This window comes from Ctenopharyngodon idella, chromosome 20 (genome assembly GCF_019924925.1).
Source record: "Ctenopharyngodon idella isolate HZGC_01 chromosome 20, HZGC01, whole genome shotgun sequence".
NCBI classification, from domain to species: Eukaryota; Metazoa; Chordata; class Actinopteri; order Cypriniformes; family Xenocyprididae; genus Ctenopharyngodon; species Ctenopharyngodon idella.
This window is the reverse complement of record NC_067239.1, coordinates 20,585,504-20,602,862: the sequence shown is the minus strand read 5'-3', so window position 1 is coordinate 20,602,862 and position 17,359 is coordinate 20,585,504. Positions and strand designations below refer to the sequence as shown.

The following is a 17,359-nucleotide window of genomic DNA, read 5'->3' as shown; positions in this document are numbered from 1 at the left end:
GGTAAACTCTTGAACATGTGTATGTTTTATGATGGAGAGTTCTCTGACACGCGAATGAGAGATAAAAGCTAAGCTACTTCTCTTGTTTGCAAGGCTGTGCTACTCAGAGATTGTTTGTTCATTGTTTATGAGTTGTTTTGTGGTGGGTATCCACAGTAATTGTACATTTATTTCAAGGTGGCAAACTCTAAAGCAGGTCTGACTTACAAGAAATGCACATTTCTGTGGCGCACACACAAACAAAAGTTCATAAATATTTAAACACTGACTACTCGCAGACTTTAATTAACACAGCCTTCTGTATTTTGTTTTAAAAGGCCTATGGTCTTCACTAAAACCATCTTCATTGTTGTTCCTATTGAAAGTGATGCTATTGTAACACCTCTTACAATAGCCTGCCAGAAACATGAGCAACAAAACCAGAATATGCATTTTTAGCCCTGACCGCAGATGTTTTTGAGCGTTTCTTCAACTTTGTGAACTTTTAACTACTGTGTCTAACAGTATACAATAGTGTATATACATCCATCACAGGTGAATTCTGTCATTTTTCTAAAAACACCATGTACATTTATATTTTAAATATTCTTGGAATGAGTCATTTGTCTTGCTAAAGCTAATTTCATGGTTAGCATTGTATGTAACCTAAAACACAAATAAAAAGAATTAAAATATATGCTGAACACTCTAAAAAATGCTGGGTTAAAAACAACCCAAGTTGGGTCCAGCAAATGGGTTGTTTTAACCCAGTGGTTGGTTAAATGTTTGCCCAACCTGCTGGGTAGTTTTATTTAACTCAACTAATGTTTAAAAATTACTGTATTGCTTGCTTAAAATGAACCCAAAGTATGGTGGAAATGAACATTTATTAATAGGTTTAATGAATAATAATTAAACAATAAATTGCTTATTAATAAATGTTCACCTTTTGATTATTATTGTTGCCTCTATTAATTATGTGTCTGATTTTTAATTTCCAACCTATTTTGAGTTCAATTTAAGCCAGCCATATAGTAATTTTTAAACAATAGTTTAAACTGCCCAGCACGTTGGGCAAACATTTAACCCAACTGCTGGGTTAAAACAACCCAATCACTGGGTTTGTCTATTTTCAACCCAACTTGGGTTGTTTTTTACCCAGCATTTTTTAGAGTGTAGTTTTATGCACATTAAACACAAAAAAATGTCTTCACAGGGAACATATCATATTTAATCTTAAATATACTCTACACTAACACTATGCTTTACACTCCCTAGTAAACAAGTAAAAAAAAAAAAAAAAAAAAAGGCAAAAGAAAAAAAAGAAGGAAAAAATGTTAGTCATGGGGGTAATGACACTGCACTCAAAGGAGGCATAATTTGTTAATTTGTTAAAAAGTTAATGAAATCTGTTCATAAATATGTAAATGAAAATCAACCCCTGATATATAAAGCATCAAACAAACACAATTTTATGCAGTTTATCTTTTCTACTATTTTATCGGTCTTGTTCTTTTTCATTTACTTCCTGTGTTGATCCTGTGAGCACTTTGCATCAGTATGCGATAAATGTAAATGGAAACTGTTCACAGAAAGGGTGTAAATACGATGTGATTAATTGCTATTCCCGGTTAGGTGCCAAGTGGAGGAAGAAGTTTTATGATAAGGCATAAAAAGAGGACCCTAGGGCCCTACAGCAAAATACCACCCAAACAAGCACTCATTCTCTCAGGCCAATGTTTATGAGCAAACTGCAGTAACGGATGCGACAATGTGCAGTTCTTATCAAGCTAAACTACTAATCTAAATGCATCTAAATCACTGATATGATGAGAGCTTGATTAGGTGGTGAATCATTACCTTTTGTATATTAAAGGCTACAGAATGACAGAAATTCAATGCTGCCCGACTAAAATTTACAATGAAGAATGATACTCATAATCTCTGTTATGGTTCTTTTGGTCTTGGAACACATGAGGAATCATTACATGTACAACCCGAATTCTGGAAAAGTTGGGACATTTTTTTAAATTGGAATAAAATTAAAACAAATCACATAAGCCAATATTTTATTCACAATAGAACAGAGATAACATAATGTTTAAACTGAGAAATTTTTACAATTTTATGCACAAAATGAGCTCATTTCAAATTTGATGCCTGCTACAGGTCTCTAAATAGTTGGGACAGGGGCATGTTTACTATGGTGTAGCATCTCCTTTTCTTTTCAAAACAGTTTGAAGACTTCTGGGCATTGAGGTTATGGGTTTCTGGAGTTGTGGTGTTGGAATTTGGCCCCATTCTTGCCTGATATAGGTTTCCAGCTGCTGAAGAGTTCGTGGTTGTCTTTGACGTATTTTTCTTTTAATGTTGCTCTAAAAACTTTATATACCTTTCAGCATTCATAGTGCCTTCCAAAACATGCAAGCTGCCCATATCGTATGCACTTATGCACCCCCATACCGTCAGAGATGCTGCCTTTTTGAACTGAATGCTGATAACATGCTGAAAGGTCTCCCTCCTCTTTAGCCCGGAGGACACGGCGTCCGTGATTTCCATCAAGAATGTCAAATTTGGACTCGTCTGACCATAGAACACTTTTCCACTTTTAAACAGTCCATTTTAAATGAGCCTTGGCCCACAGGACACAACGGTGCTTCTGGACCATGTTCACATATGGTTTCCTTTTTGCATGATAGAGCAATAGTTATATTAGTTATATGGTTAGATAGTTGGAATCTGCAGATGGCACGGCGGATTGTGTTTACCAACAGTGGTTTCTGGAAGTATTCCTGGGCCCATTTAGTAATGTCATTGACACAATCATGCCGATGAGTGATGCAGTGTCGTCTGAGGGCCCGAAGACCACGGGCATCCAATAAAGGTCTTCGGCCTTGTCCCTTACGCACAGAGATTTTTCCAGTTTCTCTGAATCTTTTGATGATGTTATGCACTGTAGATGATGAGATTTGCAAAGCCTTTGCAATTTAAAAACAATGTTCCTCAACGTCAAAGTATTCCTCAATCTTTTTACGTACTCTTTCACAGCTCTGCCCACCTTTGCTTCTGAGAGACTCTGACTCTCTAAGACATCCCTTTTATAGCGAATCATGTTACAGACCTGATATCCATTAACTTAATTAGTTGCTAGATGTTCTCCCAGCTAAATCTTTTCAAAATTTCTTGCTTTTTCAGCCATTTGTTGCCCCCATGCCAACTTTTTTGAGACCTGTAGCAGGCATCAAATTTAAAATGAGCTCATTTAGTAAATAAAAGTGTAAAATTTCTCAGTTTAAACATTTGTTACGTTATCTATGTTCTATTGTGAATAAAATATTGGCTCGCGTGATTTGAAAGTCTTTAGTTTTCATTTTTATTCAAATTTAAAAAACGTCCCAACTTTTCCGGAATTCGGGTTGTAGTTTAGCAACCACATTATATATGAGGAATGTACTGAATTCCACAATGAGAAACAGCAATTTCTGGAGCTGTTTGGAAAGACACAATTTATTCAATAGCAATCCCTGGTCTACCACCACATTTGATCTTTCAGAAATAATAATGGTACACTTTATGTAACGCAAAGAAAACATGGTCCTGTTCCTAACCCAAACCTTCTATTATAAGCACCATAATGGCAATTGTGGTTGGGAAAATATGCCTTGTTCATCTATCAACAATAAAAATATAGAATATGCCGAAAAGAAACACGCCAAACTGTGTGGCACGGCTCAAACAGTCACTGGATCATGTGGAAAAACATTTAGTTTCTTCTGTGCAGAACAGAGACAATAATATCAAAATTCATTTTCTGCCTCCTTTGTTATGATTACAGAGTAGACATGTTTCCATTTATACACAACAATCCTTAATGAAAGTCTATTTTTAGAAATAGCATATTAAAGTCTGAAAGGAACATTTATCCTGGATATTCTAAATGAATCAGTGTAGGAGCAAACATACTAAACTTTAAAAAGTCTGTCAGTGATATGACACACAAAAGTGGAAAAATCACTTCTTTAATTGCAAAGTGTGTCAATCATCAACAGAAGAGAAGCTATATGCATTTATGTTAGTTGGGAGTTCTAAATAAAGTTATGTGCAACTATCTTTGATCACAGACAAATGTTTTCCCTGGCAAAGAGAGTGAAATTGAAGTTAGTAAGTATAAGAAAAGGAAATTAAGAGAGCAGGCAGAGGTTGTCTGACAAAAGGCTGTTGGTTTTTGACTTTCAACACAAATCTATCAAACTATTATGGAAAACACTAAAACTTATCATTTATATGGCGTGTAAAAAAGGAGACCACAAGAAAGATGGAAGGACCAATAGAAAAAAAAAAAAAGAGCAGTGCTTAAGAGAAAACAGGAAAAGGGGTCACAACTCTCTTGGAAAAAGAGAGGGTGGTGTTAGAAAATAAGCAGCAGACAGATAGGTTGGTAAAAGAGGGAGGTCTGAGCTTGATGAATAGATGTTGGTATTTTCCTTCTTTCCTTCCAGAAGCTGAAGAAACTCTACTCTTGACTGCAAGCCTGTCTACTTTACGAGCCATGGTAGAAGGAAGCAAACTTTGGCACTCTAAATTTAAGAGGGAAAAAGTAGGCTACACCAAAACATGCCAAAAAGACTAGCATTAAAGGGTTTTTCCAATGAGCAGGCAGAATTTGAGAACAAAACGTTTGACATTTCTGCTGCACCTGAACCCTAAGGGAGCCACAACCTGAGCCTCTTCTAAAGTGATCAAATGTGTGTCTCACAGTGAACGGATGATGAATGACATCAGGCTTTGGCAGATCACAGGGCTTCAACAAAGTAAAGTTAGTGCCTGGGGAATTCTGGATCAATCTTATTCTCCGTTTAATGGCTCCGAACCGAATCGTCTTAAGTTACTAATAGCAAATTTCACGTTTCATTAGAAGTGAATTTCATTTGTGCTGAACGCAAGAAATGTCAGTGAGAGAAATCGGACTCAAAACAGGTTGAGAGTGGGTGTGTGAAACTCAATTTGTGTTCACCATCCTCATGGGTCGTGTTTTTGGGCTCCAAGTTAGTAAAACGTTTTAAATTGCACTCAAAAAATGGACTCAAAAAGCAAGGTCTGGCCCATAACAAATGGAAAACTATCCACTGCTAATGCAATAACGGCAAACAGCAAATGCATAAACCTGCAGGAAAAGAATAAAATAATTTTACTGGAGGAGACTCTAAAGCCATCACAATGTTTTCTCTGTATTTTCACTTTAAAAGGAAATAAAAGAACAGTTGAAATGCTTTTCAAAAGACGGTATCAAGATTCGGTCATAACCTGTCAGAACAATTTGATTAAGATATGAAACAAAAAAAAAAAAAAAAAAAAAGAAAAAGAAACTTGTTTTAAACTTTGACTTGACCACTATATCTCAAAAGTGCTTGAGCATGTGCTTTGGACACCTTATGAATCGCTATCTCTTAAATTTCTCTTACAATATAAATGAATGTATCTGTGTTCACAACAATGACAGATATGAAGACACAAAAAGCAACCTGGGAATGCATGGAAACTGCAAAACACCATGTGTAAAAAAATCTTTAAATGAATACTGTCTAATTTAATGTCCCTTAATGTATGTGACAATTCTCAACTGAAAATAGTAATAAAGCACTAATAAGGAATAATTTGATTACAAAAGCCACATGAGGGTAACTTTTTTAAATCATGTGTCAGTGGGAAAGAAAAAACAACTGACAGGAACAATTACCACTACAGTCACGTCACTTTCAGTTTGTGGAAAAATAGTTTTTCACAGCATAATCCATTCAAGTCTGGTTATCTAGCCATTCTTCCAAATCCCTCCATATATTTTAAACCTGCTGGTATTTGGCACCCTCTGCTGTTGCTACAAGGAGAAAACACTTCATGCATAAAACCCTTCTAAATGAAAGGACTAACACTGTAAAATGCATCTGTTGTCAGTTTATCAAAACGTTATGTTAACAAATTCCAGTCTCACTGCACTGAATGACATGTTATCAACTTTAAAATAATTCAGTTTGGTAGGATTCATATTAGTAATATTAAAATAAATATTAAAACAGAATGTATGTTTTATATTATTAATATTTTATAAATGTTTTCAAGGTTACATTTAAAAACAAGAAAACACAAAGACTACTTCAGTCTTTTCAATCTTTTAATTTGCATGTACTGATAACATAAACGTACATATTCTTGATTTCGACTCAACAAAAACGCAAGCTACGAGTTACATTGCACAATTCTGCATGGGAAAATGAGCTTGTCAAGAACCATAAAGCATCTCTAGAGTCACAGTTGAGTTTGGTGGTTGTAATGTGGTCTGATTATGTGCGCTTCGAAGGTATAAATGGACACTGTGTTCCTTTTTTCACCCCCAAGTGTGGTGCAATTTATTTCTTGGCAGCTTGGAAACGCTCGTTGACATTCTCCCAGTTCACAACATTCCAGATGGCCTTAACGTAGTCCGGTCTAACGTTCTTGTACTGGAGATAGTATGCATGCTCCCAGACATCTATCCCAAGTAGTGGGACGAGACCTCCAATTTAAAAAAAGAAACAGGATATATTATAAGTTTAAAAACTTTAACAACTATAAAAAAAGCTTTTTCTATAGAGTCTACCAGAATGTTGCTTTACGTTTAAGGTACACTATGTAACTTTTGGTTTTGTTCAATACAAAGTCAATACATCTTCAATTCTTCTTCCAAAATGTGTTTTTGTCTTACCCTGATTCACTATGGTAAGCCTATTATAAGCATTTATATTTTAGACCTGCTGGGATGGTTTTCGCAGGAAGTTGCGTACATACGTCTATGGCCCGTGCGTCTCCTCCTAAATAGAGAAAGGTCGCTCTGGATACTTTGACATGGGTATGGCGTGAGAGTGGCATAGGTTGTCACAATGAGCAAAAAGGCTGACGTAAAGGCACGCTAAATCTCGAACCTCCCGGGGAATCACCCCCTTTTTTATAAAATAAATAAATAAATAAAAGCCGAACAGATGAGAGTCTGCTGGCAAAAAAAGAGAACGCAACAGAACTCGTAACATAACAAGATTCAACATTGGCTTGGCTTTTTGGAGATGGCAAGAACTAAGGGATTTAAAATGTTGTAAAAGTGACAGGGATGGCGTTTTTATTACTCAACAGGTGAGTAAGGTATTTTTTTTTTTTTACAGAAAAAAATTGCCATATGTAGCTCTCTAACAAAGTTCATTGTTAAGAATTATCTATTGTGAAGGGTCATATTCATCCACGGTCACGCAGAGCTGAAGCACAACCAAAACAATGTTCTTCAGCAAAATGCATGCCGTTTTGTTTTTTAACCACTAGAGGGACAAAAGTTATATAGTGTACCTTTAAGTAATTCATACAACTGCTATATATAGGGACATCCACCATATTTTTAAAGTAAGAGTGTGCGTGGCCATTTGTAAATTGAATATGTCTGGCTTCTTGTGTCACATGCTTCCAGTTATTTATATCTGTACAAAACAGCTTGTTAATTTGCTTCATACTGCAAACTGGTATTTCTTGCCATATTATTTTAATGTATTGTTGTAACTATAAAAACACTGGTTTGTAGCGCAAATAGTTTTATCGTTTACTGCACTTTGTTATTCTATTAGTTATTTACCTATAGCAGCCAATGAATCAGAAGTCTCACACATTCACAGAAAATAGCTTACTTCCACGTGGAAAAATAGGGTGGATATGGTCAACTGTCGTAATTAAGTTAGAGTATATATGCACTGAGGGTCTTGTTAAGAGTGTATAGAAAAAATACAGTGTCAACTCATACATTACCAAAATAGATCTATTCTCTACCATTTCTTAAGGAACATTTACCTGTAGTGCCCTGCAAAGGGTCTTGGTTAGCGCAAGCAGCAATTCTCAGTCTTCCACTGTCCTTATTAAAGCCCAACCAGCCCCAGCCTGAGCCCTGAACGGCCACTGTGGCAGCTGACATCTTCTCCTTCATCTTCTGAAATGAGCCAAAGTCACGCTTAATGGCCTCCAACAGCTCACCTGTAATATGAAAGAACCAAAAACTTTATCATATACAACTATATACTTCATACATTACATGAAACATGTCCGGGGTAAGCTGATTGAAATCTCTCACCCTGTGGTTCTCCTCCACCATTCGGTGACAGATTTGTCCAGAATATGGTATGATTAATATGACCACCACCGTTAAATTTCAATGCAGGCTGAAGGGAGACTTGGGTCGTCACATCACCTGTAACACAGCAAGAGCAAAACCGAAGACTTGTTCTAAGACAATTCTAAACCTTAGAATGTAGTAAATGTAAACATTTATACTGCTATTTTCCCACTAAACCATTTATGATAAGTACATTGGCCTACATTATAGTGAACCTCAAGTTTCAGTGTAATTTTAGTATTGTTGATATACTATTAATTAAGATTTTGATTTAGCTTTTATTTTTATATTTACATTTTTAGATCAAGTTTTTAGTTTTAATTTTTATTTTATTGAGTTTTTCATCTAATATTTTTATTTGATTTCAGAATTATTTTTAATAGTTTTACTTAATCACATTTTGATTCAGGAATTTTATTCAGGGAGGGCTTTTTCATAAAAAGCAAAATCAGCCATTTTTGACTGCTTTGAGTGACACTGGCCATCAACAAGAACCAATAGATGCATATCAGGCTCATTTATTGTACTTACCCTTGGCCAGTGCCTCTTGATATTTTTCCTCAGTGACATTGAGATTGTTGACATAGGTTGCATGGTGCTTGCTGTGGTGCAGCTGCATAATCTCAGCACAGATGTGAGGCTCAAGTGCACCATAGTCATACGGGAGGTCAGGAAGTGTGTGCTTCTGTCTAGAGGCCACAGCACCCAAAATGGGGTTCAAGGTGGCAGCGCACCTAGAATGGATGGCAATAAAAAAAAAACTATTTATTTATAAATATTTGTCTATATGAGGAATGTAAGTATTGCAACAAAAGTATTGTAAGAACTAGGCAGGGTAAATCAGAAATGTTGGATTACTGGGGTGAGTTGAGTTCACACTGGATTGTTGCTACATGGCAGCAGTCAGGTGACCAGAGCATTTTTATAAAATAAGTCTGTATAATTCCAGGCTTAGTATTTTCCCCACAGAATATAAATTGCTCATTATACAAGAAAACATATAGGTGCCTTTATATTTTATCTTGCAAGAGATCGTATGTGTTCAGATTACTTTGCCTAACTATATTAGTTATATAATATACGAGCATAAAACTTGAATGTAAGTGTTTATATGATCTATTTCCATCAAAGCTGCAATGAATATGAGCTGATTGAGTGCCTTCTGATAAAGTTAATTATGACTGACAAAACAGGTTTATATTGTTAGCTCAAATAAAATCTAGCGCTACACATAATTAATGGATTAGATATTTATAACAAACTAAGCTGTTGTTTGGCAGCCTCAAATCGGCAGCAGATGATGCCATTACATGTAATTAACAAATATCATTCTATAAAAATTATCTAAACTGCACTCGTTATGTCAGTTACGCAAACTATTATAGAGTATGATGCTGTTAGCTTGGTCGCTCTAACGTTACCCAACACATAAAAGTGCGCAGTTTATTGATCCCGCCATTGATTTAATAAACAACCCTGGTTATTCAGTTAGCCACACACACAATATGAGAGCTGTTTTAAATACCTGCGGACATATCCGACTCTGCACAGCATGCTCTACTCCGTCATATAGCAACACATGCACTGAACAGACCTAAACTCGCTCCATTACAACCTGCCCTTGAAATTCAACTTCAACTTGGACTAGAGCGTACCATTATATCCAAAATAGGGGTCAGACGCAAAAGTGTTTTTTTTTTTTTTTATTTGGTTATGGGCTGAAACGTAAAGATTTTTACAGGTGAAATATTAAATTAAGCTGTTTAAAACATAATTCAATTTATATATCTCAACTGAACGAAATTTGTGTAAGTTAATGAGGGTGCAATAAGGGTGCACCCCCTGTGCCAATTAGTATAATTCGGCCAGTCATCCTAGGCCTTATTTTGCAGAGTAGTAGTCTGTAAAGTAGTGGTTTCATTGCAGAATATGTAATGCGTGGTTTATGACGATTGTACTGTTTCTTATGTCTCACATTTCATCACAAGTAATTGAACAATGTTGATTAATACAGAAATAACACCAAGAGCAAACCAACTGGTGGATTAATAATCACTCAAGCCTTTGTATAACGAAGGAATCTATAGTTTCCTCATATGTGATGAAAAACATATATACGCTGGCTCATTCAAACATGTAACTGGTAAACGTCAACGTAAAGTTAACATTAAAATGCCAGTGTTGCCAGATCCCGCAAGAGAAACACGCAACATGGTCTGAAAAACAAATCTAAAATGAGCGACCACTTTGGGGAAGCACAAACACGGGATGAAGCAGTTATATACATATTTAAAATTAATGTCGTTTGTATATACTTATACACAAGTTTGTGTATACTTATCACATTTAACTATTAACTATAGTTGATAGAGACCCGATTTCTCACTGACTAACGGCAACATGGCAACAACACTGTATGGTAACGTGCTCCTCCCCCTCAGCGCTCGCGCGAACACACTGATGCTGTGCGGCTGAACATCGCGTACACGCTGGTCATGGCGGACGGGCTGCACTTTGTTTAAATAAAAATTGTAGCTGTCCCTCCTTCCGAGAAACAAATAATTCAACATAAGCGCTTAAGATCTATTATTGGAAGAAATACGCGTCATTCTGGTCGAAGTGAATTGGGTCTGGTAAGTGCTAAGAGTTTTTATTTTGTTATTTCAGATAAAGTACTGCTTCTCGGAGAGGGAGAGTCTCTTCCTTCTCCGCCATTTTGTGACAGCGAAACTGCTCCAAGAAAGCGCCGGCACATTTTTATTCCTCTTCGTCCTTTGACGGTAATTTATTGACTTTATTTTAAGAAAAACGTGCATTATCGGCCAGTTAAGCTTCACATTTTCAACGACAGTAACGAGCATCGTGAGACTATCAGATTGGCGCGGTTGTTTGCAGCGCGGAGCGTTGGCGTATTTAGCACTCTTTAAACTGGCGAACTCGTTTTCCCTAAATAATAAGGTTAACTTTGTTTTTTAGGACAATTATAAGCTAAATGGTAAATTTCTTTGGAGGCCGATCAGATTACCTTACTATTTCGCTTATAAAAAATAATAAATGTGGAAAAGATGCATGAAATGCTTGAGCAGTAAACCCGATTATTGGAGCAGTTTCATTTTTCCAATCGAGCAACTGATTTTCTCTATTTTCGCTGCGTTTTTACGATCATTAGTTTTTGAAATGCATTACTACGTACACTTGATTTAAAAGGCTCTTTTACTGTAATTGTTGCGTTAATGCAAAAAAAAAAAAAAAAAAAACAGCGAATCGCCCGCCTTGGTGGCCTATATTTGTAATTGCACATGTGTAGGCGTGTGAAATCCACGCAACTACCTCTAGACCATTGCTTCATATTGTTGCTTGAAATGCCCGTGTATCTTTGAGTCGTTTCACTGAATGCTTGATTTGTGTGCTTCTGTTCTTCACAGAGATCAGAATGACCAATGAAGAACCTCTCCCGAAGAAGGTGAGCTCATTGTCGCAGTCTAATCTGATTATATGAATCTCTTTCCGTCAACAAGGTCCTTTTATAAGTCTTCATTCTTTATTTATTGTCCTTGCAGGTTCGCCTTAGTGAATCTGACATGAAGACCCTGACAAGAGAGGAGCTCTGTACTAGGTGTGCAACCATTCTGTTGTGCAATAAACTTTAAGGGTATACATGTAATTTGAAGCTTTCCAGATTGTAATGCTGATATGTTTTGTTCCTGGTGTAGGTGGAAGCAGCATGAAGCTTACGTCCAGATGCTGGAGGCGAAATATGCTGATTTAAACTGTAAGTTTGCACATCCCAGATGATCTGAATAATTGATGGTCTTGAGTGGTTTACTCGTGCAAAGAGTATTCAGTCTTTGTGTTAACTAGATGTTATATTTATGTTGTGCAGAAAATAAATTGTCGATAACTAATGCATCTAATTTATGTTGCAATGTCTGCAGCCAATGATGTGACGGGCCTGAAAGAGTCTGAGGAGAAGTTGAAGCAGCAACAGCAGGAATCTGCACGCAGAGAGAACATTCTGGTCATGAGGCTTGCTACTAAAGAGCAGGAAATGCAAGAGTGTACAGTAAGTATGTTACTACGTCTCTTTTTTTACTTCTGCTTCATGGTCAGTTCTTATTGAAGGAACTAGGTCAGTTTGCTTAAATGAAAATGAGTGTTTCAGATAGACTAGTAGATGCTTCCATTTCCGAAGCATGTGGATGTAGTATTTAAATGAATATGAAATACAAGTGTAAAGATTTTACACACAGCAGTTGCATTTGTCTTTTGTACTGACTTGTCTGTGAAGCATCACTGAATATTTACCTAAGTAATAGCTGCTGTTGTGTTCTAGTCAAATGTGTTTGCAAATGTTGGTCATACAAATGCTCACTGTAATTCATCAAAGTTGTACAGAAGCAGAAATGAGAATATTGTTTCTAGCATTTCAACTTGGGAACAGCAGACAAAAACTAAAGCAAATTTTGGTGGAGAATGATGACCACAGCATTGCACCTTTAAGTGCAACTTTCACAGTCAGTTTTGCTATTTATTTATTTTTACAATTGTTGCAGGTACAAATGATTTTAAAAATGACATTAAAAACCTATATAGTTCTACCATAATTTTTTCTCACCATGGAAATAGCCATAGGAGCTGGCATGGAGTAAAAAAAAAATAAATCTAAGTGATGTGAATTGTAAAGGTCTGGTTTTCAAACCTTTTATTTAATAATATACTAGCTTCGGAGCGAAAGAGTCCTTTTTTTTTTTTATATATACAGACTGGGCATCATATGCCTTCATTGATGTTATGTCATTTTTTTTTTACATACTGAGATCCATTCTAATGGTCTCCCTTACCTTGCAGACCCAAATCCAGTACCTGAAGCAAGTCCAGCAACCGAGTGCAGCTCAGCTGAGATCGTCCATGGTGGACCCAGCCATCAACTTATTTTTCCTCAAAATGAAGGCTGAACTGGAACAGACTAAAGACAAACTGGAGCAAGCCCAAAATGAACTGAGTGCCTGGAAATTTACACCTGATAGGTAAACTAAAATAACTCCCCCTCCAAACAAAAAGTCAAGACTTTCCTGATTCAACCCCCACCTTCTCCTCTGCAGGAGTGCAGATAATGGTGGGGGAAGACTGAAATGTTTTGCTCACAACGAGACTCAGACTTTAAAGCCAAAGCTCAGAACAAAAGACATTTTTCTTTCGTATTGCCCTGCTATTACACATACCGTAATGTAAAATCAGAACAAAACACAAGTTTTGGTCAGGTGACACTTTTGTTTCAGCTCTTTCTCTCCCCCCACACCCCTCATGGTACAGAAGCCTGAAGGAATCGGGACTGTTCCTGAAGAGGTGGTCACGTCGGAAACGCCCCCCTTCCAGCCCCAACAGCCCATGTTAGAAAGCTTCCTGTAACAAAAAAGGCGGCCTATGAAAGACTTGAGCAAAGCGTTGGCTCTGGAGCTGACTGAACTGTAGTTTAAAGATCACTGATTGAACATTTAAAACATGACATGGCCCTACTAAATGTGTTGCAGAGGAGTATGCCCCCATTTAAACTCCATCGTAGACACCTTGAGACTCTGGTTAAGAATCTAGAATGTAACAGGGAGGTGGGAATGTAGTGTGATGCAATGAAATGGGGAGGCAGACTTTGGGGGCGGAAGCCTTTATGATGTAAGACTTTGGGGAAGGAATCAGACTTTCTGATCTGCAAAGACTTTGATAAATGTTCATCTCACAGGTGCGACATACGGTACAGTGTCTTAAACCTTTTCTTTTTTGTGTTCGTAATATTATACTTTGTTTTTGCTCTGGAAATGCACCTTGCATTTACAGCAGTGTGGTCCAAATTAATTGACAGACTTGGTGAACACCTTAAATTGGCTGTTGCGCTGCTGCAGATGCAAATATAATTGTTCTTTTCAATGTGAATGCAAATGTGCAATGTGTGTTAGAGGAAACTATTCAAGCTGTTCAAATGTCTGTGTATGATCATTTGTACTTTAACTTGTGCACCTTTCTAATCCACTTTTTATTTTGCGGTCACCCAGTGAGGATTTTAATTATTTTCTGTTTATTTCTCTCGGGTCACGTTTAATTCCTTTGCAGGTGTTTTGCTCAGTAGTTATTTTATGTCAGTATTACATTTTAACTTTATAGTTGCATTTAAAACTGAGTGATTCAAGAGTAGTTTTAGAGCTTCTACTTTGCAAATCTATGAAAACAACTTGGTTAAGAATTCTTTTACCAAGTATTTTGAAATATTGTCTGCTCTAAAGTGGCATTAAGTGACTCATCAGATTTCTTTGGAGGTTAGCAGCAGATTGTCCAGAAAAATGGTGAACCAGTTTAAGGAAATAGTCAATTTTTACCTCACATTTTATTTGTGCTTAATTGTCAAATACCAGCATTTGCTATGAAATGATTCCAAATCATTTATTTTGAGGACAGTAGTATTACTGACTACTGTATTTGACACCAAAGCACCCTAGTGACCATTAAACTCAAGGTACTGAATGCATCTCTGTACAGTATATCAATATATCAGTACAGTCTTTGCTGAGTTTTTCAGTAGAAATGGGTTGCATTTACTTAACCCCAAATAGAAGAGTAAAATATGCTGCTGATTTAAATGACGTGTTCTGGCACATCCAGTTTTGCAGTTATTTTATCTCAATGATAATACAAGAAATTGCATTGCCTACTGTTGGGAAAATTTTAAACATTTTTTTACCTGCTGTCATTTAGTATATGACCAGTCACAATAACATTAAGCCTCAATTGATGCAATTATTGCTTTGTTGCTCATAGCTGGTTTTAGATTAACAGGTAGGTACTAATTTTAATTGAATCTGTGAACATCTCTGCTTTTAGATTATTTTTTTTTGAATGAATTTGGTTTTGCAACTTGGATAATGGCCTATTGGAATGCTACCATCTGTTCAGATGTATTGCACTTGATGGTTAAACTTGATTTGGTCTTTCACCCGTCTCTTCCCAGAATTGTTTGAACTGTTACTTGATTTTCTTGATTGTTGTTGACTGTTTACATGCACACCAGAAAACTGCTTATCCGCCATTGCGCTTACATGCACTGAGCTAGCAGTGCATTCTTAAAATGTTTATACATATGGCATGATAGTAAATTGGGTTTCTTTTTACTGCTATTACTTTAGTTGTATAACCTTTTTCCATGCACTTGCACTTTTCAAAAAGTTGTAAGAACCCCGCTTATGCATTTACATGTCCACATAAGACACAATCTCTGACAGAAGCCCAAGTGTGTTCAACCATGTTTACTAGTTTCAGAATACCGCTTTATACAGAACTAAGCCATTTTCTTAAGTGCATGTAAACTCTACTGTCAACAATAGTTAGCAGTCTAAAGACCAGTGTGGCTATTAGATAGTTTATTGTAAACTTTTTCTGGTTGGCGAATGTTACCACCCAGTTCATAAATGCAGTGGCCACTTGTATTGACCCTGTGGCCATGTTCACGATGTGATGTTAGACTTGTTTCCCTTGCAGCCAGACGGGTAAGAAGCTGATGGCGAAATGTCGCATGCTGATCCAGGAGAATCAGGAGTTGGGCAGGCAGCTGTCTCAGGGGCGCATCGCCCAGCTGGAGGCCGAGCTCGCCTTGCAGAAGAAGTACAGTGAAGAGCTCAAGAGCAGCCAAGATGGTGAGCTAAAGAATTTCTCCATTCATTCACTCCATTCATGGTTCATTTTAAATAGACTTCAACTTAACTCACTTTTTTTTTTGTACCTTTGCATTTATGTGGTCCAGAGCTGAATGACTTCATTATTCAGCTGGATGAGGAGGTGGAGGGCATGCAGAGCACCATTCTGGTTCTTCAGCAGCAGCTAAGGGAGACCAGGCAGCAGTTGTCTCAGATGAACCAAACCCAAGGCACTTCTAGTGGAGCTGGTCCGAGCAGAACTTCCCCTTCAACGGCCTCTGAACCTTCCATTCAAAGTGAACCTATGAACACCTCCAGCTCAAATGTGGGGAAAGACTGCGGAAGGGTGTCCAATGGACCCTCCAACGGGAACTCTTCTCAGAGGGGCGTGTCTGGATCCAGTCTCTATAGGGAAGCAAGCAGCGCAGATGAAGATTACCCACCATCGCCCTCTGTCTCCAGCCCCACCCATGGTGGCATGTCAAAACTCTCCAACCACTCAGAAGATGCTGTGAGCCAGAGGGGTGGAGAAGGGTACGTGACTCAGCTAAGTGCAGGCTATGAGAGCGTGGACTCACCTACGGGCAGTGAGACGTCAGTGACCCAGCACTCGAATGATACAGACTCCAATGCTGACTCCCACGAGGCCGCTGCTGTCTCCAAAGGCAGCAGGACTGCGGGTACGCGGCACAGCACTCAGAATGGCCTGGACTCATCTGCAGCGACAGTTGCCACCAACACCTCCAATGCCTCCACAGGGTCTGTTTTGTAACATTCTTAAAGTTTCATGTTCATTTTTTAAATAACTCATGACAAACAAGAAAGTCACACACTTCAGGCCAGTTCGTTCTTGTTTGAGAAATGGTCAACTGCATCACTTTTGTTTTCTACCCAACCTCCCATTATAACCTATTTCAGTGCATTTGTGACATGCTCAAAGCTGATTACGTTTATAAAATAAGCAACATTATGTTTGTATATTTGAATTTTTTTTTTTAATGAATGACTTTTAAACCATTTTCCACTGTCAAAGTAATATTGAACACTTGGTTCTGTACTGTTCATTTGCTCTCTCACTAGAAATCATTTAGCTACGTGTGATGTATCGTATCAAAAAGCTCAATTAAGTCTTGAAGCTGCAAGTTCAGAGAGTCCTTAGTTTCCTGATGTTGAACTTTTTGTTCCTCTACATGACGAGGGAAAACATTTTTGTTTGACTTGTGTGTAGTTTTTTGAAATGTATCTTGTTAAATTCTGATTTCAATCCTTTTCATGTACTGACCAAATATCAATAAAGAATTTTAATATGACTCAAATGTTGCTTTGATTTTCTGTTTTGAATGAATTCTCTCAAAAAACATTCAATTAGTTTATCAATGTCTTGGATTAATTATATATATTTAATGCCCAAAATGTCAGTAAAAATGCATTGAAGTCTGTATTTAGTGAGTATGTTAAGTGATATTTGAATTGTTTCTGATATAAAAAGTGGTATTTTAAATAATGAAACTGATTTTTAATT

General features: G+C 37.1%; 2 protein-coding genes across 5 annotated transcripts; one reads left to right on the top strand and one right to left on the bottom strand.

Moving 5' to 3' along the window:
• Window positions 1–6,134: 6,134 nt before the first annotated feature.
• sod2 (superoxide dismutase 2, mitochondrial) lies at window positions 6,135–9,838 on the bottom strand. 2 transcript variants are annotated; one of them, XM_051874175.1, is made up of 5 exons: window positions 9,684–9,838; window positions 8,690–8,892; window positions 8,117–8,233; window positions 7,840–8,019; window positions 6,135–6,529 (listed from the first exon to the last, which is right to left on the bottom strand). In XM_051874175.1, the coding sequence occupies exons 1-5, from the start codon at window positions 9,710–9,712 to the stop codon at window positions 6,384–6,386; spliced, it is 675 nt and encodes a 224-aa protein (XP_051730135.1). In that variant the 5' UTR covers window positions 9,713–9,838; the 3' UTR covers window positions 6,135–6,383. The 2 variants fall into 2 exon arrangements, with proteins under 2 accessions (XP_051730135.1, XP_051730134.1); XM_051874174.1 differs by having other exon boundaries at window positions 8,690–8,919; window positions 9,684–9,797.
• A 732-nt stretch (window positions 9,839–10,570) lies between these two features.
• On the top strand, window positions 10,571–17,147 carry wtap (WT1 associated protein). Of its 3 annotated transcripts, none has more exons than XM_051874171.1 (8): window positions 10,578–10,791; window positions 11,584–11,621; window positions 11,719–11,774; window positions 11,872–11,930; window positions 12,094–12,221; window positions 13,007–13,185; window positions 15,683–15,837; window positions 15,945–17,147. In XM_051874171.1, the coding sequence occupies exons 2-8, from the start codon at window positions 11,592–11,594 to the stop codon at window positions 16,607–16,609; spliced, it is 1,272 nt and encodes a 423-aa protein (XP_051730131.1). In that variant the 5' UTR covers window positions 10,578–10,791; window positions 11,584–11,591; the 3' UTR covers window positions 16,610–17,147. The 3 variants fall into 3 exon arrangements, 2 of the variants coding, with proteins under 2 accessions (XP_051730131.1, XP_051730132.1); XM_051874172.1 differs by lacking the exon at window positions 10,578–10,791 and adding an exon at window positions 10,848–10,938; XR_007926738.1 differs by lacking the exon at window positions 15,945–17,147 and having other exon boundaries at window positions 10,571–10,791; window positions 13,007–13,907.
• Window positions 17,148–17,359: the final 212 nt, after the last annotated feature.